This window comes from Lissotriton helveticus, chromosome 5_1 (genome assembly GCF_964261635.1).
Source record: "Lissotriton helveticus chromosome 5_1, aLisHel1.1, whole genome shotgun sequence".
Taxonomy (NCBI): Eukaryota; Metazoa; Chordata; class Amphibia; order Caudata; family Salamandridae; genus Lissotriton; species Lissotriton helveticus.
The window spans coordinates 1,974,252,274-1,974,274,413 of NC_136065.1; the positions used below are offsets into that span (position 1 = coordinate 1,974,252,274).

The window sequence follows — 22,140 nt, forward strand, 5'->3', positions numbered from 1 at the left end:
AACCAAAAAAGAAACAGTAGGAAGTCCAGCACAACACAAGGCCAACCACTGATACTGCAACACCCTCCCATAGAAAATAATGTACATATGGACTTAAAATAAAACCCCAGAGAATGTAATGTTAAAGTAAATTACATTATTTAAAATAGGTCATTGTATAACATATAATATGTAATATCGAAATAATAGTTAATTATAATTTAATCATTATTATTTACAATAAGAAAATACCGTAGGTGGGAATATAATTTTTTAACTTCAATTTCAGAAAAAGAACTTTAATATAATGAATTTAAATTAATTTAAAACATTGTAAAAAATCAAGTTAATAGTGCTGTAGTATTTTTTGTTCTTCGTTTATAATAAATGTTACATTCATATTTAACATTAAAATATGTTTACTAATTGATTATAATGCACAATAAACACAAATGTTGTTTTCGTTATACCTTACTATAGGGAGAGAGCCACCACCTGTGGTATTGTACAGAGAAAAGTAAAAAAGTTTATTTAACTAAAAAAAATGGTAAAAATATTTTTCTGTTAAATATTAATGTAAATTTAGCCTGTACAGAAATTTAGACAGCATTTACATGATTATTGAACTGGGGTGTTGGGAGAGCGGAGCAGAAATGCTGTGATAGGATGGATGCGATCAAATGCTGAACACTGAACTACAGCACATGCATGTCGCTTTGTTCTGCAACAGGTCATAATCAAAATAGCATACATATGGCTATCGATATATAGCTGTGCTCCCCCCACTTCAATGGCTGTTTATGGACAAATGTGTCAATACTATGTACTGATACTTTGATCAATACAAAGATCTATAACGTGTTTAATACCTCTACACATCTATGATGCATTAGAGGCACATCTATTTTTTAAACACTTACAACCAGTACCTGGACACAGGCTGTAAATAATTAGGTAGGAAAGTAAAATAGTAGCTACCCGCCACTATATAAACTATGAAGCAAAATAGCACACTCATTGGATGATGTCATCAGTGATGTCATCAATGATGTCATAGAACATGTCATGAGTGACATAATATTTGAGGTTCTAAGCAGTGCATGGTGGGTGGCACAAGTTATAGTTAGATTTGCTAACTATAACTGGTGATTTTCTTTGTGTATTTTTTAGTTCTAAACCATAATGTTGCCCTTGACATCTACACCTAACTATAACGTTACCTTAACCTTTGATTTTTTTCTGTGTATTTCTAAGTTTAAAAAAAACTAAAACATCTTTTTTTCACACTTAAATAAAGCATTACTTTAACCTTTGTTTTTTTCAGGGAATACTTATATATATTAAGTGTAGAAGAATATTAAAAATGCTATTAACTCTAACTAAATATTAAATTAAATGAACACTATTTTCTTAAGTTTGAAAACATTAATTAAATTCCTATCTGAAGTAAAAGCATTATTTTTTTTATTATGCAGTAATAATCATTTAAAGTGATGTATAGAATTCATTAAAAGAACTTTAATTAGATTTTAATAAAAGTTAATGTTACATTAATTTATAAATTCAAAAAAGGTTAAACTACTTTATAATTAAATAATATTGCTTTTTATATTTAGATTTTTTTGACATTAAATTCTATTTATATTTTTAACTTTAACCTTTTCAGCGCGACCGCGATTCCCCCTCCGGTGCTGGGCCCTAATAAAAACGGGCGTGGTCATGACGGAACGGTTCCGTCATGAGCACAGCTCAACCGTAGCTCATGACGGAACCGTTCCGTCATGAGCATCGAAGGGGTTAATACATGTTGTACATAATTTAATTCAACATTATTTCCTATGGGTTTTTTATTTAAAGTCCCTGCTTCTATGGGAGAGCATTGCAGAGTCAGCAGTTGGCCATGTGTGGTGCTGGTCTTACTCCAACTCCTGACTCCTTTTTGGCTGTAGTAAGTTTAGAAGCAATGGACTTAACCCTTCCTATTTAGTAGTAAGTATGCCCCTTTTTCCAGCCCCTCCTCAGGTCCCTCCCACATTTACTACTAAGGGCCTGATTCTGATGCGGGTTGGAAAGCTTCCCGACCAAATCGGTTAGGAAATGGTTTCTGACCCACTCGGATCGGGAGAGTCCAACCGATGGAGTACGATGCATCCGGATGCTTCCAGATATGATTTGGTTGGACTCCCATTGACTTCAATGGGGGCATATGTTCCTAACGGCATCATAATTAGGCCCTGGGTCGGGAAGACACCTTCCCGATCCGATTTGGAAGGAGCAAATGCCATTAGGAGGCCTTCCTAACCGCATCAGAATCAGGCCCGAGGTGGGAATGCTTTCCTAACCGCACCAGAATCAGGCCCTAAGTAGTTAACTTACATGTGTAACGATCTCCACATAGAAAAGATATGAGAGGTGGAGATAGAGATTTACACTCTGGGTTTGTGGCCAGCACTTTGTAGAACTATTGTAGTACTACTAAGGTACCACAAGATACAGTTTGTAAATAACATAAGTATTTGTAAAGCACACGTTCACCCGGAGGCATCTTAGCGCTCAATAACAGATATTTATTTTTACCCAACTCAATGGTACTCATTTTTATCAACCTCAGATGGATAAAAGGCTGAGTGGACCCGCCAGGATTTGAACCTGTGACCATGAGGTCGAACACAGGCCCCTGCAGTGGATGCATTAGTCCACTGAGCCACCAGACCTGGCACCATCGTGTCTAGCTTTCTAACTCCTCTCTTGAAAATAGTGTGGACTAACATGTGTGTTTTACTGTCTCCTTTTCTTGTAGGGGAGTCTTACTAATCAGTGTTTCTCATGTAGATGATTTTAAAAAATGAGTCTTGCTAGTTAGTTTGTCTCATGATCTTTCTCCTCTTTCTTAGGTGGATCTTGTTCCCCTGCTTGTGCCATTCTACCACTTGGGGCCCCAGAAGCCTGCTGGGGTAATGGAAAGGATTACTGCCAGATCTGTGAGTACTGGAGCCCGCGAGTACAAGTGAAGCAGTCAGGCATGACTGCTGCCTTATCAGTTTTTGCTTTATGCAGCGTGACTTATATCTATGTGGGTTTGCTCACATTTTAATGGACATCCTTTGCTCCGGTGGTAGATAGGAAGCTGATTTTAGCGCTGGTTTAATGTGCTTAGTTTGCTGCAGCTCATGGACTAATCTCTGTGGTACTACACCTGGTTTTTCGTATTTATTGGAATGCCTGTGTGCATGCTCTTGCAGTAGTCTAGATCTGATGAGACCAAGGCACAAACCATCCTCTTATAAACCAGAGGCCATCGACTGCCTCTCTATCTAAATTAGCTTTTGTAATTTTTAGATGTATTAACAACCTAGCCTATACTTAAATCTTGCGCCACAGAATTTCTTTCCATTGCCCGTTTCCTGAATTTAGGAGCAAAATTGTGTTCTTTTTCCCCTTTCCCTGGAGTAACTGAAGTCTAAGGTGAGAGGCCATTATATTTCTCTAAGGTGAGAGGCCTATTGTCGTAATTCTGGAACTCTTTACCTACTGAGCTCTGAAATGTGTTCTCTAGCCATCTCTAGAAAGGCTCTTAATTTATTCGATATAACTTCTAAGACCCATACTAGTCACTGATAACAGATTGTGGAAGGGGGAAACGCCATTTGATAATATACTCTTTTCTAGTTAAAGGTTTGTCAGGCAGCACTGTGGTACTCACAGGCACGATGCTACTTTCACGCACACAGTCTTTCTAAACGTGTGGTCTGACTATAAAAACCTCTGTATTAATACAGTGTGCCTTCAGTCTTCCTAATCTGGAAGCAGAGCACACAGACTCATTATTTTTTCTTTGCGAACTTCTAAACTGAATCGTATGTGGGAAAAGGCAGAAGCATTACTACTTAAAAGCCTGCAGGAAGAATGATTGGTCTTCCTGAAAAAATATTCATTTGTACATGCGTTATTTGTGTCATGGGTGATAGCTTTAAAGATGTCTGGGGTTTGCCCGTTACAAGAGTTAATGTGATTCATGTTTTTTGTGTCCATTTTCACTATTTCATTAGCTGTAGGACAAGTGCCAATCCAGTAATGTACAGTTAAGAAGAGCCTTCTTATGCTGAGTACAGTATGCCATTGGGAAAAGAAAAGCTTTGACAGAAGACATTTGCTTTTGTACAAGACTTCATTTTCTCTTTACCTTTTGGAAAAAAAATGCCAGTCCTGTGTTTTCACAAACGGAAGCCAATGGAGTTTTTCTCTAAACATCCATTTTTGCTCACCATCATTACTAATATATTCGCTTTGCATATTGCCTGCTACTTAGGTCTCCCATTAAATCCTTCCGCACCCTTAAGCTTTTCTGTGTGAGGTAGCAGCTACTGGAGGGGTAGTCTCCATTTTCATCCCCCGTTACTAAGCAACTGCCCATAAATGACTCCGGAAGAAAATTATAAAAGGAGAGGTTACCACAGAGAAAAAACTGCACAATGATTTATGGAAATACGGAGCAGCTAATGGATTATCATTAAGTGCAGCGTCTAATGCTTACAGGTCGCGCTTGCCTTTTTCCGAAAGTCTGGTCATTTGAAACAAGAATCAGCATTTATAATTTACAGAAGAAAGGGCTTAAACCCAGCCACAGGAAAGGGAGTGAGAATGAAGGAGGAAAACATGCCTGATGGGCGCGCGCCCGCCACAGCGAGCGATCTGTTTTCAATTATCGCGCCTGTGTCTAGGCACGATAATTGAAATCAGATGTCGGCGTGCGGGTCACAGACACCAATAGGCCATGGGCGGAGCAACGCGACCGCTTTTGGCCTACTGGTGCTGACTTCCTAAAAAATACGACCGCAAAGGCCAATACTGTGGCTCAAAAGGAATCGCACATGCATGAGCGTGTGAGATTCCAGGGTCCGTTTTGGAACCCTCCACAAAAGGACTCTCGCCTGCGCGAGCACTGCTGCGCTGCGCGAGACCTAAAAAGGATGTGATCTACACCTAGGCAGCCCCAGTTAGGCCTGTGCTCCATGCTAACTGGAGTTACTCATTGAGTTACTTTGGTCTATTTTGTTATTTTTAAATAGATTTTATTGTATTTTCTGATGCAATATAGCCCAGAAGGCCTAGTCTAAACATATACAGGCCATTACATATTGACATGGCGTAATTTTAGACGTCGATACATAACAAAGGCAACATACCATTCAGCAAAACAACTGAGTGTGCTGTGTCCTAACTATGCTCTCCAAGTCTAGCTTTCCCGCGTCCATATGTCTCCAACGCCCATAAATTACAATGCAGTTCAGAAAACCCGTTCTGCTTATCATTATTCATTATCCAGTTGTGTTTCCACAGACGTCGGAGGTTCCAGAAGGAGGCCTCGTAATCGGCCCAGCATTGCCAAATCTTGGGATGCTTCTGAGGGCATCCTGTGCTTTGAATATTGGGATCTCTAAGCCTATACAAAAGTCCATATCCTGCTTCCATACGCCCAGTAGGGGAGGCGAATCAGCCTTCCAGAACCTAGCGCTGTCCATGTTAGCCAGGGTAAGGCCAAGAAACAAACGCTGGCATTTGTACCTGGTGCCCTCAACCTCAGTCATGCATGTCATGACCCCCGCCAGAACCTAGCAAGTGCGCTGCAGGACCATACTGTGTGGAGAAAGGTGCCTTCACTGTTGCCACATCATAGGCAGGTGGAAGAAGCCACTAGTCCAATTCTCCAAAGCCTGTACAGAGGGTAGTATGCATGGTGGAGGTATTAAAATTGAATAAGACCAAAGCGTGAGGAGATAGCAGTGCCTCTCGGAAACTTCAGGGCCTCTGTCCAATCATTACAATCTATACATAATGAGCGAATTATTAATCCAAAAAATGATAGCATTCCAAGCAGTGTGCTCATATATCCTCCATTCTCTGTGTATCCAATCAAGAAAATCTCAAGGGAGTCTTGTTTAATTGGTCCAGCTGACTGAGTAGAAGGCCTTGTCGATATCGGCTAGTAACAGGACTGCCTTGTGACCCAGGCGATCCACTGCAGCTATGGCATTATGGGCGCGGCAGTTATTATGATGCCTTGCATGGCGGTGGATGAATTATTAACTGAGTTTTAGAGCCCAGGAGATGTGTTTCTTGTAACGGCAGTATATCTGCCCCTAAACGCTTAGCCTGCCGGAGCAACGCCCGCCATTTCACTTTGTCCAGGACCCACCGAACATTCCAGCTGGTAATTTGAAGCCTATCCCGTAGAGTACTGGCATCTATTGCAGTCATCTAGGCGGGTGGTTGGCACCTAAGGGACAAGTCATGCGCTCAGTCTGTGCATGGGGAGCACCTAAATCGCACAATAGGAATATAACACAAATAACAACGAAATCTTCCCAGCCACCCCCCCATCCCACCCCAATGCCTCAAAACTGTTCTGTCTATCGTGGAGGGAACACTGCCCCAAACCCAACAAAGGCTGTAGACGAGGTCCATCTAATGGATCCCCAAGAACCACCCTATTAACATAGAGTCTCTCTGGAGGGGTGCATCTCTCCAGATGCATCGCCCATCAGTGATGCCAGCATACTAAATGTTCGGGCAGAAAAATGTGTCTTGCTTACGACCGTGCAGCCAGAGACATGACAGTATGATGCAGGTTTTGTGTTTCAAACTTGTGGGGCCTCCGTCCAATCTTCGATGTGGGCTCTGGATTGCTACGACAACCTCAATCTATGGCGGTGCTTCTCTTTAGGCTTGGACTTTCACCGGATCAGGTCACTAGAAGAGGAGTCCGAGACGGGCGGCTGATGGGGCTTCACACGTATCTCTTCGTCCGTCCAGGCAAAAACTTTTTCAGGGGTGTCAAAGAAGAGTGTGCTCGAGTTATAGACAACTAACAGGCGGGCCCGGAACAGGAGCGTGTAGGAAATCTTGAGATCTTGTGATGTCACTGCTGAACCAGCCTGATATAGTCCCAAAATATCATAATACGCTGGGACTCAAAGGAGAGAGATTCTTGAAGTCTGGCCTGTCTAAGTATATTATCTCGATCATGAAAGTTAAGGATCCTGGCCATAACAGGCCAAGGCTTAGCCCCGGGGGGGGCCATGGCCGGGGCTCGGGCCCCTGTGTAGAGGTCCATCGTGCTCTGTTTAGAGGCAGAACTGGCTGGTTTGTCACGTGTCATTGTGAGGGGGTTGCAGCCCGGGGTCTCCAGAGCCTCGCCAGGCAGTAGCTGAGTTGCGTCACTAAAAACCATGTGGTTGGAAGAACAGGATATATGCAGGTATCGCAGGCGGCGTCTGGGTCCCAAGCCCAGGGCGGGACGACCCAGTTTTCTCATGGATGTAAGGTGGGGAGGAGGAGAAAGAGCTACAGCCCTGTCACACAAGGTATAGGCCGGGGTCCCACTGCCCACAAGCTGCTACCGGGGCCTAGCATGACCATCTTCGCGGGTAGGAGTACACCCCCACCCAGGGTCTGATCGATGTTGGCAGGGGGTCAACCCCTCCTCTTCAGCAGCAGGGGGCCAGCAAGGCCCAGCAGCAGCCCAGTGCCATATACTTGGCGTCTCAGGAAGAATAGGAGCTGAAGCAGGGCCACTCAGGGGTACACCACCACTACTGGCACTCTGCACTGTCCATTTCCAGGTCAGTTTGGGCCACCACGATGCATCATCCCCACTCAACCAACAGCTGCAGCCTTGTCGCCCCTGTCCTGGGGTCTCAGCTGAGTTTTCTGCCACAGCTGTGCACTGCCTCGGGACCAGCCGCATGAGGGCTCCTGGCCAGGCAGATAAGCAGGGAATCGCGGGCCAAGTGTTCAGGTCAGACCTGCCTCCGCTTTGTCCCCACTGCCACCGTGGCCCAACTTGTCCACCAAATCGAAGGAAATTGCAGGCCCTACGCCCGGCAGGCCACAGGGACACCACGGGCGCCACAGCAGCTCACCGCCACTTCTCTCCCCCTCTCTGGCTTTCTCAGCCTTTATGTGGTCCTCAAAGCCCAGCGGTAGGCAAGGTGGGCCACCAGATCGGCAGCTGGTCAGCCTTTTCCCGCTCCGCCCCCACTCGCAACCAGCACAGTTGTCACCCCAGGCCGCCCCAGGGCAATACTGTAGACAGGCTCCAGCCGTGGTCCCTTTATGTCTGGCCCTGGGGATCACCCATCACTCTGCGGCCTCGGTCTGGCTGCACCACAACTCTGTCCGCACAAGGTCGGCAGACAGATCCCCACAAGCAAGGCGTCTAGAGCAGCTCTGCACCAGCAGGTCTCACAGCTGCCATGCCACTCCCTGCCTCAGGCAATACACCAAGCAGGCCTCAGGACCATCCTTCGGTGCCTCCGCACTCCGTTGCCACTCCACTTCAAAACCGAGGGTCCCAGCAGGTATGTGGATCAATGGGAGGCAACAGAGGGTCATGATGAGAGTCATCTGGCAGGCTTTTGACGCATGGGCTAACAGAGCTCACCTAGAGCGCGTTCGCCATGTTGGACTTCTAGGTGACACCCACCCACTTTGTCTATTTTTATCTTTACTTTGTGTACTTACAAGACATTACAAGTAGAGTGTCATTTAATCCAGTAGAGCAAACTAGTGTGAAAGATTCAGCACAGAGGAGATTGAGATGTTGGTCTCTTGTCCCACTATATGAGCAAATCTAGCAGTTATGAAATATTTTTATGTCGCACACATTTGGCTCTTATAAATTGCATATATTTGTTCGCTTTTCCCAGCTATTATAGTGGCTTAATTTGCCCCATAGTGACCAGTATATAGGCATGAAAGCATAGAACTCCAGTTGAGCCAATAATCTGTAGAGGTAAGGAAATAAGACAAGCAGGATGCAGTGACCCTGCCTAGCTCCACTAAATACAAGGAAACCATGAAGGAGGAAACCCAAGAAAAGCGGTAACAGTGCTGAACTGATCAAATTGGGAAGCCATACAACTAATCGCAAAGCTGCCAGGCAGCTTCTTCAGGCTATGCTGACCTTAAATACTTTAGCTACCTAAAGTGCTCCAGAAGTGGTGGGTTATCCTTGAAGAGGGTACATGAACAGATTAGCAGTCTAGATGTTGCTCCTAATTCTCCACCACCTTCTACCAAACGTAAACCCTTTTCTTCTGCCCCTGGGAACTGTAGTCCGATCTGTCTCTTTCATTGTACTGCCTGTATTCTTTCATGACGCTGCTCCCAATTTCTTTCTGCAATGTTAGTAACTCACTGCATCCCATTCCTTACAGCCTTGCAGGTTCTCACGCTATTACAAAATGTTAAATATACTAAAAAAATGCCCTACAGGGGATCATGAGCTGAAACGTTATTTGTGTCTGTGCTAGGCCTGGGGAGATAAGTAAATCTACTCTTGGATCCACTTTTCAATAGGGCAAGGAATAACGGTACCTCTGCATCTGCTCTTGCTGCGACAACATCTGACTAACCTCCACACTACAGATACTGCCGTCCATAGTTGAGGCACTCAACTTTAAGATACTCAAGAATATCAGTAGCACATCATTCAATTTCTAGGCAGTAGTCATCAATGAAATCTATCTTGAAGTTGAGGTGCTAAGTATGCCTCATGGAATCACCATCAATACTGTCTACATTGAGGGTTCATAACCCGTCGTCGAATATCAGATTGTAGAAATACGAATCTTTGCACCTCTCCAGAGTCTGTGGAGCCCTCTGCTTTGGTGTTTCTTCTAGTTTTATCGACAGATGATTATCCCATGCAATCAGAGCTTCCATATGCTGAGCATCACAGAAGCGCAGCAAGCACCTGAGAAGGCAGATGCTGAGCTTTTTGTTCATATGCACAGTGTTCTCTCCACAACTCCAATGGGTGACAGGTTGAGTTAGAGATGGAAGAGGTCATGAAAACAAAGAACTTCTGAAGTATATGCAGATGAGAAACATTTAAGAAAAGAACACCATAGCGAGGAGTGTCTTTTCTCAAGAGCATCCATGAGCAATTTCATGCACGCCCATGGGCGAAAAGGCTCAGAATAGTATCATTTAGGCAAGGCGCTACCGGAGAGGACAGGCTTCGAGAATCTTGATTCAGATACGAACGCTGTAGTAATGAGAATCTGCATCCTCAAAAAAGATGCCGGTTCCCCTTGAACCCCGAATACTGTACTTTACTGGATTTCTCCCATAGATGATTTATTTGGCCTTCATGAGGTGACTTTTCCTGTTCTGGTAATATTTGAGGCATTGTTTCTAAAAATGTAAGCAAGACTGCTCATTTATTTGGGTTCTTGTCTTCTGTAACAAACTATGCACACCTTCAGGACTCAGTTGTTTTTAAGGCCAGTGGAAAGAAAACATGATAAGAAATCTAATTTTAAGAAGTACATCCCTGCCTGTCTCCAGTAATTATTCTCATCTAGACAGGGAGGCAGGTCTTTTTCTTATTATACTTCCAGAAGTTAGAACTTATAACCACTGTGCCTTCAATGTCTAACCAACCATGAATTGTTCCACAGCCGTATGGATAATTAGATATTTGAGTCCCCTACTGCCATTTACACCCCTGCCATTTACACCCAGGCCCTTTGTGCTGTGAATGAAAGCACAAGCCAAATAAGCCACAAGCCAAACATTCCTGCTGGTATCAGAATAGTTTGTATCACAAATCTACCCAGAGATCAGTGAACAATAAAGTACTTTTGTTTGGATCCCGATTCCAGGATAGATACATTGGTGGGTCAGGTCTATCTGCGCAATTTGTTCGCATCTCTTTTTACATTAATTTCTGACCCCCCCAATCAATGCATGGTTTAAACTTACTGTCCTATTATGCTTTATAAAAAGTTAAGCTACAGCTCCATAATGGAAAAGGAAAAGTTACTTCTATGTAGAAATAGTTATCTATTGTTTGTATTCTCTCTGAATTCATAAATGTCCAATTCTATCCTTAAGTGGGATACTCTAAAGATGCTGGGCCAGATTTAGATTGTGGCGGGACTCCTTTCGTCCATCCGTGATGGCGGTTACAAGTACTCCGTCAAGTTGATGGAGTCCCGTCCGCCGTATATAGATGTGCGCTGGCTGAATTGTTGTTCGCATTGACATACTTTTTACCGTCTGTTTTCAAGAATAAAATTGCATGTCAGGGCAATGTAAAAATACACGAGGCTAAAGGAAACGTTAACACACAATTCATAGTTAGATGTATAAAAAACGTATCTTTGATCCTGGTAACAATGAGGTTGATTAGCGTCATGCTCAAGTTGTAGCAGCAAAGGACGGACAGGGACAATGGTGAGCAAGGTGGAAACGGAAGTGAGAAACAGAAAACAAGGTAAGTTTGTATCTCATTTCCTTCGAATCCACCAACTTAATTATGGAGGTATCCCTGCCTCAGTTGTCCCAATGGAAAGGTACATTGTGATTAGGCCGGCGATAAGCCTGGCTGAATTCCCTGCGACAGTCGCTTTTGCCTATGGCGCCATCGATGCCGAAGGGTAATCCTGGTGGAGTCGGCGGGCGGCACTCGAACGGTCTTTCGTCCATGGACTCGCCAACATCTAAATCGAGCGAGCAGCCCACCAAGTAAGCGGGCAGTGAAACCGTCAAAAACATGATGGCTGCACCAGATCCGCCAAGATCTAAAACAGCCTAAAGTCGCTCAAACCTCCAAAGGTTATTTTTTTTTGTATTTTTTTTTTGCAGAGTTTTATATAGCGCGAACTAGACCCGAACCGAATCTGGTATCAGAGCGCTTTACATAGTACCAGTTACGTTACATGAGGACACACTTTCATTTTAGGCACGGGGAGATTAAGTGATTTGCCCAGAATCACAGGAGGTTTTTGGCGTCGTTACCGAGACTCGAACCCAGATCCCCAGGTCCGAGGTCGAGCGCCTTAGCCGTTAGGCCAAAGGTTAACAGCTTAACCGTCTTTTGTTTGTTTTTACTTTACTACAACCTTAGCATAGGGTCATAATGTCTCTATTTTTGAGTTTAAATTCTATCTTATAGAGGTGTATTCAATCGTATGTAAAGTAGGATGCCTATTTAAATAGACTGCATTTATAAAAACATAAATGGAGACTGAAAAATGTTATCTCCTATAAGGAGATGGTTGGTGTGACACGATTGGCCTTAGTTTTGTGTTTGCTTTGTGTTCTCAGGCTCATGCCTGCTCTGTGTTTCCTCCTGCTCTTTCTCCCCCTTTCGGTTTATCTCTAATTTCTGTCATCCCTTTGTATCTCTCCTTACAGTGACCCAGACCATCTGTGCCAGTGGATGTGCGAGGTGCAAGGGCAAGTTATCCACGCACTGCTGCCACGAACAGTGTGCAGCTGGCTGCACGGGACCCAAGAACTCAGACTGCTTGGTAAGCCCATGAAAAGAAATTTTGCCATGTTCTGTCCTAGTCACAAGTCCTTTGTTTTATTCTCATGTCCAACTTAGGCTGTAGTATCCCAAGGAGCTGAGAAACTCCACCCCTTTAAATCACTTGCTACCTGTCAACTCAGAGAGTAATAGCTTACAACAAGTAAAATGTGGTAGTACTCCATTCAGTCTAGGTTTGGAATATTGAGTTAATGTATACCATAGAAGAGAAAAACTACGATAGCAACTCCTAGCCTTGTACCATTAACTTTACTCTGAAGACAATGGATGACATGCCAAGACCACACACTTCTATCAACGGTCTGAGAGAGAAAGACAACCCTTCTTTTACCATCCCAGCTGAGCATTACTACCTGTAATTACTAAATTGTTTGATATGGTAGCAGTGACAACAATATAAAAGAATATGGAATTGGAGTCCCTCATCCCCAGTATTAACCACCATGACACTATAATTCTCTGAACAGGCAACAATACTATTAACTTGAAAAATACCTCATGAAAACTAGAGATGAGCCTTACAAACATTATTGACTCTTGCATAGGAGGCGAGCAGGACCACGTGTCCAGGGAAGGCATGGCTGGGCAGTTCGGGCTGGACCGTTCCGATGAGGCAGAGGGTCAGACTGATTTGCATATGGCCATGTCTGAACTGGGGTGGCAGAGTGGGCTAAAGAACGGTGATGGATTAAACCCAGATCTGTTGACTGGGTGTGAGTGTTTGATTGGTTCAGATGCTCCGTCCATCACCACCCCCTTTTGTACCGCACTTGTGACTAGCAGCAGCAACCGGTGCTTGAATTTTTTGTATTTGTTTAGCCCGCATACATTTTTCATATTTTTGCCAAACTTTTAACTATTTCGAATTCGCCTTCTGTAATTTGCTTTCAAAGTTTAAATGGAAATTCCATTGACTTTGCCTCTGTTAAGTTCCTTATTGTTATCCTTGCACTATCGTTAGCCTTGTATTGCATTGTATTTATTATCAACCGCGATACAGAGAAATGTGTGTAGACTGCCAGGCACACATTAATTTAAACCTACCTATCAAAACTAGATAGTGTAATTATTTTTCTTTGTCCCTTCGTATTATTCAATTCCACTCCTGCATGCCAACATTATTAGGTCTCGCGCCTGCGTTGCAGTGCGCAGCACGAGACCTCTTGTAAGGGGGTTTTGAAAACTGACCACACGCTTGTGCGTGTGATCAGACTTTCGCTGGCAGGCATTGGCTTTCACGTGTTTTTTTAAAAGGCATGCGATTGGGCAAAGGCGGGCGCATGTCCCGCCTTTGCTCCGCCCAATCCCACCGGTGTCTAGCACGCACAGCAGCGCACGTTCGCGTCGCTGCCACGCTCCCTAGACCCCGCTCCTCTGTGTTAAACATTTCAACAGCTGATTATTATCATTACTAGTTAAAACATGGAGGGGCTTCTCAGAGCACAGGCTTCCCGGGATGTTATATTTATTTAATTTAATTAAACTTTCACAAGCTTCGCACAATATTACTTGAATTTTTTTTTCAACATACTCAGTGCGGCGCCGGATTTATTCAACGTTCCAAGGCGGGTGCTTTGAACGTGGCTCTAGCAAGCCATCCGTACAATTGAATACTGTTTTTGGTGCAGAAAACTAATGAGTTTCAGCACCTTGTCAGAGAAAGAAGCACTATATAATTTTGATTTTATTTTTCCTGCATATACTCCTTTGAATTCATTTCTGAATTCCAAGACTCTGTCCAACACTTTTTTAATCATTAATTTTCGGTAATGAAATGCAAAAAAATAGCCCTCGGGCCCCAGAATGTGCACGTTGGCCTCCCATGGACCCTTCTTGATCAGGGCTGCTGTCCCCAGATTTGATTGTAGTGCTCGCTCTGCGTGCCCCTGCTATCAGCCGCTGCCACCCGCCTAATCCCTTTTGCATTTCTTTTGAAGCGTTCCTGGTGACATAGCTTCATGGTGCAGGGACCTGGGCCATCTGTCGTTTGCAGCTGCCTGCAAGCAAACATTCCAATTTCTCTCCGTCTCATTCGAGTTTCTGTAATGTTTCTTTGCTCGCTTGAAAGGCTCTCTTCAATTGATTGTTTTGATTGTTGTTCCAGTGCAGGTATTAGCATCTGAAACCATAACCCCGCAGGCAATAACCAGCCAGTGGCTGTCACGTGCTGGGTACCAGTAGAGCCTTTATCCCTGCTGCAAACATCCTGCAAACATTAGAAAAATTAGAAACACAACAACATTCAAGAAAGAAATTAAGAACTTTTTTATGAGCAAGTTCCTCCCATAATCAAGCTTTGCACAACTGAAGACTTGTCATGGACGTTAGACATTCATCTCAAGCTCATCTCAAGCTCAACGCTATATGTACAATCTATCTGTAACCTATACCTTATGATGTTAAGCGCTCTGATACCCATGGGTCATGTCCGTGCTATAGAAAACTGTTAATAAATAAATTAATTAATTAATACAAGTCACGTCCAGCTTGTCCTACCTGAGCTAGACCAGGAGAGATAAGAGGCACTAAACATTATTTTCTTAGCCAGTCCTTTTGTTAGGATCGGATATGGAGCCAAGGAGGGAGTGAGCCAGCTGGACATGTTGTTTAACTGCAAATGATTAGATTTATAATTGCAGTGTAGTTCTGTTTTTGGCACGAGCAGTGCCCAGCCTCCCTTAACAAGGTGGTTAGTGGAGCTGCCCCTTTGCTTGGATGCTGGCATGAAATAGTCCTCCTCTTGGTTTCAAGTGATACCCAAATTTGCCGACCCTGCAGGCCTTGCTGCCCGTACAATTGAATAGTGTTTGGTGCAGAAAACTAATGAGTTTCAGGGCCTTGCCAGAGAAAGAAGCACTATATATGGGCATTGTGAGCTACCCATCTGCTAATGAGCTTCAGCGCTTTGTCAGGGTAATGAAGCGCTATAAGTGTTGTCACAATATTGCACAAGACATTTGCCTGACACACACTCCTTCACCCCCTTTGGTAGGTGGTGCACACTGACGTAACTTTAGGCGATGCCCATTGTCTCTGGAGAAGAACCCTGTCCAAAGTAGCTGGTACCTGTGAGAGCTCCCGCAGTCTACGTAGACGTGTATCTTGTACATGACTGGACCGTTGAGCACCATGTTTAATATTCAATATTCACTGAACATTGAAGAGTCAGTGAGGTTTCAGGAGACAACTGGTTGTTTTCCATAATTAGGTAGTCACCCTTCAGCAACAGAAAACGAAAAAAAACCCAGTTATGATTTCATTCCCATGTTTCTTTCATTTCTTTCCTTTTCATCGCTGTAGCTTGGGTAATTAAGGCATCAAAGACAGAAAATAGCTAATCATCGGCCGGAAGGCTTTTGATTTCCATTTGTAAAACGTAAACCTCTGAACCAGAGCGGTATTTGAGCAGCAGCCCCTTTTCGGCGCTTCTGCGTCTTAAAAATGTATAGAAACACATTCAAAAGAGCACGCGAAATGGTGTCGAACTTCCTTTCAATGCTCATTCGAAGCCAAATATTGGTGCACAGCTAGAAATACCACTCTCATGGGAAAATAAAATTGTGTTTTTTAACACAAAAAGCGCCTGAACAGGGCTTTGAAGTGGGCATACATTTCACAAGTACAGTAGGGTGTTTGTTGACAGAGAATGCATTACAAGCCCCATCATGTCACCCAGTCCCCCTAGAACAAGAGCTTCATTACACAGCTGCAAGTCCCACCCTCCTGTAAGGTTGCTGCCCAATAATAGTCTGAGCCTCTGATGGTGGTAAAACGCTTCTTTAATATATATTGTTAACACCTAACTGAAGAGCGCCGAGCCGGCGCTGTGCTCCGCTCGGACTCGCGCCCACATAATGGAGCTGCGCGCGCATCTCTAAGATGGCCGCCGCACGTCACGTCATGACGTGACGTGCATCAACTAGAATGCACCACTACATATCTCCCCTTTTTCATACAACAATAAAGTCACTTACAGTTCACTGTCCATTTCGAAATCGCGATACCTGGAGGGCCTTGTCACAGTTCTACCACTCCGGGTCACTCTGGCAGTGTTCTCCGGGAGACCTCGGTTTTGCACCTCCTCATTACTTTCCTCTCTCCTTCCAGCTGCCACTCCGTCGGAGATCTCCCTTCGTGACTCCCCCTCCGTGCCTTGGTGATCACTTTCACTTCCTTCCTCTGTGAGTCCATCTGCAGCACCTCTACCTTCTCGCTGCCCCTCAGCCTCTTGTCCCGGCTCAGTGTCCTGTTCATCTCCATCTTCCCAGTCATTTCCCATCTGGTTCCATCGTAAGACCTTGTTACACTTGGCCATGCGGTCTTGGGACCATACGTTCCCATCACTGAGTAAGGCCGCCCGATCATACACTTCTTTGACCTGCATGGGCCTGCTGTATTTACTGTCACCTTTCTTCTGTAGCGTGGCCAGCTTCACTCTGACCCACTCTCCTTGCTCTAATCTTGATCCCTTCACACTTTTCCTTTTGTTGTAGTAGTTGGTGTATATAGACTGCGCCCTTTCTAGGTTGGCGCGTACAATCGCAGGAGACCACTCACTAGTGATAACTTTCTCTTTCCAGACCCGATTGTCGTGGGTGAACGGCTCGCGCCCTCTCAAGATCTGGAACGGGCTGTATCCGGTACCCGTTGGGGTTATTCTGTAAGCCCATACCATGTTCTCTATGGCCTTCTCCCAGTCCTTGTTGTTTGAGATTGCAGCTTGGACAGCACCCATCACCACCCTGTTAAAACGTTCCACCAGACCATTTCCGGCCGGATGATAGATGGCTGTGTGTCTGCTCGTGATGCCATTCCTCTGCATGAATTGGTTCCATCTGTCGGACGTGAATTGGGGGCCATTGTCACTGAGGATGGCTTTGGGGATGCCCTCCCTCACAAACGTGTCTGACAAGAATCTTAGGATGTTCTCGGTGTCCATAGTCTCCTCCACCTTCACCTCCGGCCATTTGGAGTATCGATCCATGAGCACACACACATATTTCTGCGTACCTTGGTCGTCAAGGATGGGCCCTAATATGTCAATGGATAGTTCCTCCCACGGGTTCTGTGGAATCTCAAACTGTCCTAGTGCGGGACGCAAAGGTTTTAGTGTTTTGTCGGCCCCTTGGCATTGGGGGCACTCCCTGACATGCCTCTCTGCTCTCATGTCCATGCCAGGCCACCAGTAGTTCTGTTTCGCTCTTAATTTTAACTTCCCAATGCCGAGGTGACCTTCATGTAGCATGTCCAGTAGTTTATTAATTAAGTTCCTTGGGGGAATCACTTTGTCCCCTCTATATACAAACACTCCTCTATCTCCTACTGATAGTTCCTCTCTCACTTCATAGTATGGCTTGACCTGTTCAGCCACGTGTCTTTTGTCCGGCCAGCCCTTGACAATGTTGGTTTTCACTTCTTTCAGGACCTCGTCCTCCTCATATTCATTCATCCACTCCTGGTGGCTGATAATCTTTTCCTGGTCCTCTATTAGGGCCACCAACTCACTGTGGCTCGTGGGATCCTCTTCGCCTGGCTCCATTGCTGCCGCCCTACTCAGGTAGTCTGCCACCCGATTCCGACTCCCAGGAATATACTCCACGTCATACCGGAACTCGAGCAGCTTCAATGTCATTTTTGATATCCTGGGGGTGGCATTGGCGTGCCCACAAGATGTCAAAACCTTCACCAAGGGTTTGTGGTCAGTCCTGAGCAAGAAACGAGTCCCCCATAAGAACTGCCGGAATCTCGATGTGGCCCACACCACAGCCAACATCTCCTTCTCGATTACACTGTACTTGCTTTCCGTGGCTGTTAATGTCCGGGATGCGAAACTGATCGTCTCCATCAGCCCCTGTCCACGATCTTGCATTAAGACTGCACCTAGCCCCTTATCGCTGGCATCAGTCGTGAGTACTGTAACGCCCTGTGGGTCATATCCTTTCAGAGGTACTGCTCCTGTGACGTCCTGTTTGATCGTGTCGAACTCCCGTTGTGCCTCAGGTGTCCATTGGAAGCTGGTGTTCTCCCTGGTCAGCATCCTCATATGGTGTGTCTTGGAAGCGAAGTGTACCACAAATTTGCTGTAGTACTCCGCCATGCCCAAAAACGACCTTACCTCCTCTTTGTTGGAGGGTGGCGGAGCCTCAGCAATTGCCTTCACGTTTTCTGCCTTTGGCGTGATGCCTTGGGCCCCAATCTCATGGCCCAAATAGGTCACCGACTCCAGGCCCAGTCGGCATTTCGCCCATTCAGCCGTAAGGCCTTTGGTTTCCAATGTTTTCAGTACCTTCTCCAGTTTCTGATCATGGTCCGTTCTGTCTCGCCCCATCACCAGGATGTCGTCCTGGAAGTATTGTATGCCCGTTATGTCTTTAAACAACTGGTGCATTAGTTTTTGGAACACGGCGGCTGCCGAGGCCAGTCCGAACGGCATGCGGCGGAACTGGTAGCAGCCAAACGGGGTGATGAATGAGGTGAGTTTCCTGCTGTCTGGGTGTAATTCTATTTGGTGGTAAGCGGAGGTCAAATCGATGGTGGAGTACCACTTGACCCCTCTGGTTCTTGCCAGCATTTCCTCTATTCTCGGGAGGGGGAATTTTTCCACAACAATGTTCTTGTTTAACTCCCTCAGGTCAACGCAGAGCCTGACCTTTCCATTCGGCTTCATGACTACCACCAGCGGTGCGAGCCATTCTGCACAAGTGATAGGCTCAATTATCCCTTTCTTTTCCAAGTCTTGGAGTTCTGTTTGGACGGCCTCCCTTACGGCAATCGGCACATTCCTTACTTTGTGGGCGACCGGACTGGCGTCCTCCTTGAGTATGATTTTGTGTTGGAATTTCTCCAGTTTCCCCACTGTGCCTCCGAATACCTTTGGATAACTCTCCTTCCATCTCGTCAAGTCTGGCCAGGTGTCTGGTTCGGTGAGCAGGATTTGTTCTTTTCCTCCTGGGTCTAGTTTTATTCCCAGGTCGCCCTGGTCCAACCATCCCAGTACGGATGGTCCCTTCTCTGAGACGTATAGTTTGCACCTCGCTGAACGACCTCTGAACTCGAACTCTAGGAGCCGGAACCCTGCCATGGGGATACGATCACCATTATATGTGACTGGTCGGATATCCAGTTTCTCCAATTCTGGTCCTAGTACGGGTCTGAATTTGTTGTTCCACACCGCTCTTGGTACTATGGTGAAGGGTGAGCCGGTATCCGCCACCACCTCGACGGCTATACCACCCATCTTCATTTCCAGTATGGGTTTTGTTGTCCTCTTCCCTTCCACGCTTAGTATCTGATCATAAATGCACAGGACTGTGACGACCTCTTCATCCTGGCTCTCCTCCTGATTCTCCTCTTCTTGGTCGACGTAACGCACTGTATTCTTCGACAATTTCTTCCTGCACACCTTTTCATAATGGCCTATGATGCCACAGTGCAAGCACTTAGCCCTGAACGCAGGACATCTCCTGTCGTGTGCCTCATGCGACCAACTCCCGCACCTGTAGCACGTCTTTCTCGTGTCGTTGTTGGGTTGTCGTCCCTGCTGTCCAGTGCTGCTTTGCCCCTTGCTGTGGCTTCTCCTTTCCGGGCCCTTGTATTTCTGGTCTCTCCGTGGTCCCTCTTCGTATACTTTGTTCACCATGGCGCCAGGTGCTGTGTCTTTCTTGGTAGCGTCGGCGCACCTACGTGCCAGCTCTGCCCTCTTGACGATAACCATCACGTCCTTGAGTGTGGTGTCTCCGCTCGCCCATAGCTTGTCTTGGACGTTTGTGCTGGAGGTGTGCATCACTATCTGGTCTTTGATAAATTCCTCCTCCCACTCTTTGTACCTGCACGTGGTTGCTAGTTTCTTCAGAGCTGCCACATATTCCTCGATCGACTCCCCCGACCTTTGCTTCCTCTGCTGGAAATTGAATCTGTCGACTGACACACATACAGTTGGTCGGTAATGCTCATTTAAGTCGTCGAGGGCATGGGCGTACACATCATCATCTGTGCTGTCTCTTTGTTTGGGCACCAGGCTCTTGTATATCCTGAGTCCTTCCGGTCCCAGATTTAGTAGCAATATGCGTTTCTTTCTTTTAGAGGTGAATTCCTCTTCGTTCTCATCCTCTAACACCCCTATAAAGTTGTCTATGTACTCACGCCAGTCCTCCCATTTCATCAATGGCTCCCCTGGTTTTGGTAGGAACTGGACCGGCGCTATGGCGTACCCCGCCGGTGTGCTCATCCTTTCTCCTTTGCCTGTGGATGCTCTGTCCTCCTTACTAGTGGGGCTGCCTGGGGTGCCGTCTGTCTCTGCCTTATAGTGTTGTACTCGGGGACTCTCGGTGTCAGCCCCCTCTTCCTGCTTTGTGGTTGCCAGCTCGCTGTCTCTGGTGTGGTGGGGTCGTTTTCCGGGTTTGGCGCGCTTTCTTGTATCTTGTGAATAGCGTGGTTTCAGGGTTTTGGCGCGCTTTCTTGTGGCTTGTGAATAGCGTGCACTCTACCCCCTCACTAACTTCTCCGTCTGGTGTTGTGGCTCTGCCGCGCTCTTCAGTTGCACTGTTTTATATTCTTAGTACATGCACTTATCTGCGTCACCATTCGCTGTGCTCCTTCCTTGCAGTTCCTTCCCCCGGGTCTGCCTGCCTTGGCTTCGTGAGTCTTCCCCGAGGGTTCTGGTCGCGTCCCGACCTCGTCGCCACTGTAAGGTTGCTGCCCAATAATTGTCTGAGCCTCTGATGGTGGTAAAACGCTTCTTTAATATATATTGTTAACACCTAACTGAAGAGCGCCGAGCCGGCGCTGTGCTCCGCTCGGACTCGCGCCCACATAATGGAGCTGCGCGCGCATCTCTAAGATGGCCGCCGCACGTCACGTCATGACGTGACGTGCATCAACTAGAATGCACCACTACACCTCCGAGGACAGATGAGCCCTCTGAAACTAATAATCGAGTTGATTCCTACAGATAAATCATCGCCCCTCTCTCTGGAAAGTAGTCCACACCCCCAATACGAGAAATTGCAATACAACCCTTCCTTGTCACTAAAAGCCAATGCCTGTGGGCAATTATTGACCCCACTGCCTTATGGAATATTATGTTGCGCGTACCTTAAAGATTGCCATTTTTTATGAATGTGCTCTACATGTGCAGCCTGCTTTTGCCACCTTGCATGCTCGTTCCCTTCTCAAGCTCTCTATTCACCCACTCTTTCCTGTTATTGGCTGCCTCTGTCACTCTGTGTCAGCTTTCATCCACTTCCGATCCACCTGTCTGGCTGCCTCTGTTATATCAAGCGCCTGTCTTGGTCTGCCCCCTGTCCTCCCCGTTTGTCATCACTGCTTGCCACCTGTGTCGCTGTCCCTCTGCACTGGCCATTCCATTTACGATCAATAATCTTCCTTAGTTTTTCACTGACTCCCCCCACAACCCACGCATTCTAACCCTCAGCCTGTGTATATCGCTCTTTGCCCATCTCTCTCATCCGGTTTCTGTGCATTTCGTCTACGTGCCTATGCTTTGCTAAGAGTGTCTCTGCATCACGTTCACAGCAGTCGGTGCATCTCACCGCACTCCTGACTTTGACTTTCTCCTCTGATCCTGTAGTGCTCGTTTCAAGTGCTGTGTTTGCGCGCCTTCTTGCCCTCTGTACATGCGTCCGTCTCCCTGCCTCTGTTCTCTGGCCTGTCATTTCCATATTCCTTCGACCTCTCTGCCCGTGCTGTCTCTGCCTCCCCTTGTTAAATCATACTGCTTATGTTTTGTATGGATACAAGCAATGGACATTGAAACAAGTCTCTTCCAGCCCTGTAGTCCCATTCTTAACTTTTCAGTC

The 22,140-nt window shown here is 45.9% G+C and overlaps 1 protein-coding gene across 1 annotated transcript in view; it reads left to right on the forward strand.

The window, feature by feature from the left end:
* Window positions 1-22,140, forward strand: part of ERBB2 (erb-b2 receptor tyrosine kinase 2) — a 408,618-nt gene that overhangs the window by 273,164 nt on the left and 113,314 nt on the right. Inside the window, exons 5-6 of the mRNA XM_078645660.1 lie at window positions 2,874-2,960; window positions 12,187-12,302. Coding sequence (XP_078501786.1) covers window positions 2,874-2,960; window positions 12,187-12,302 — 203 coding nt within the window. The remainder of the gene's footprint in view (window positions 1-2,873; window positions 2,961-12,186; window positions 12,303-22,140) is intronic.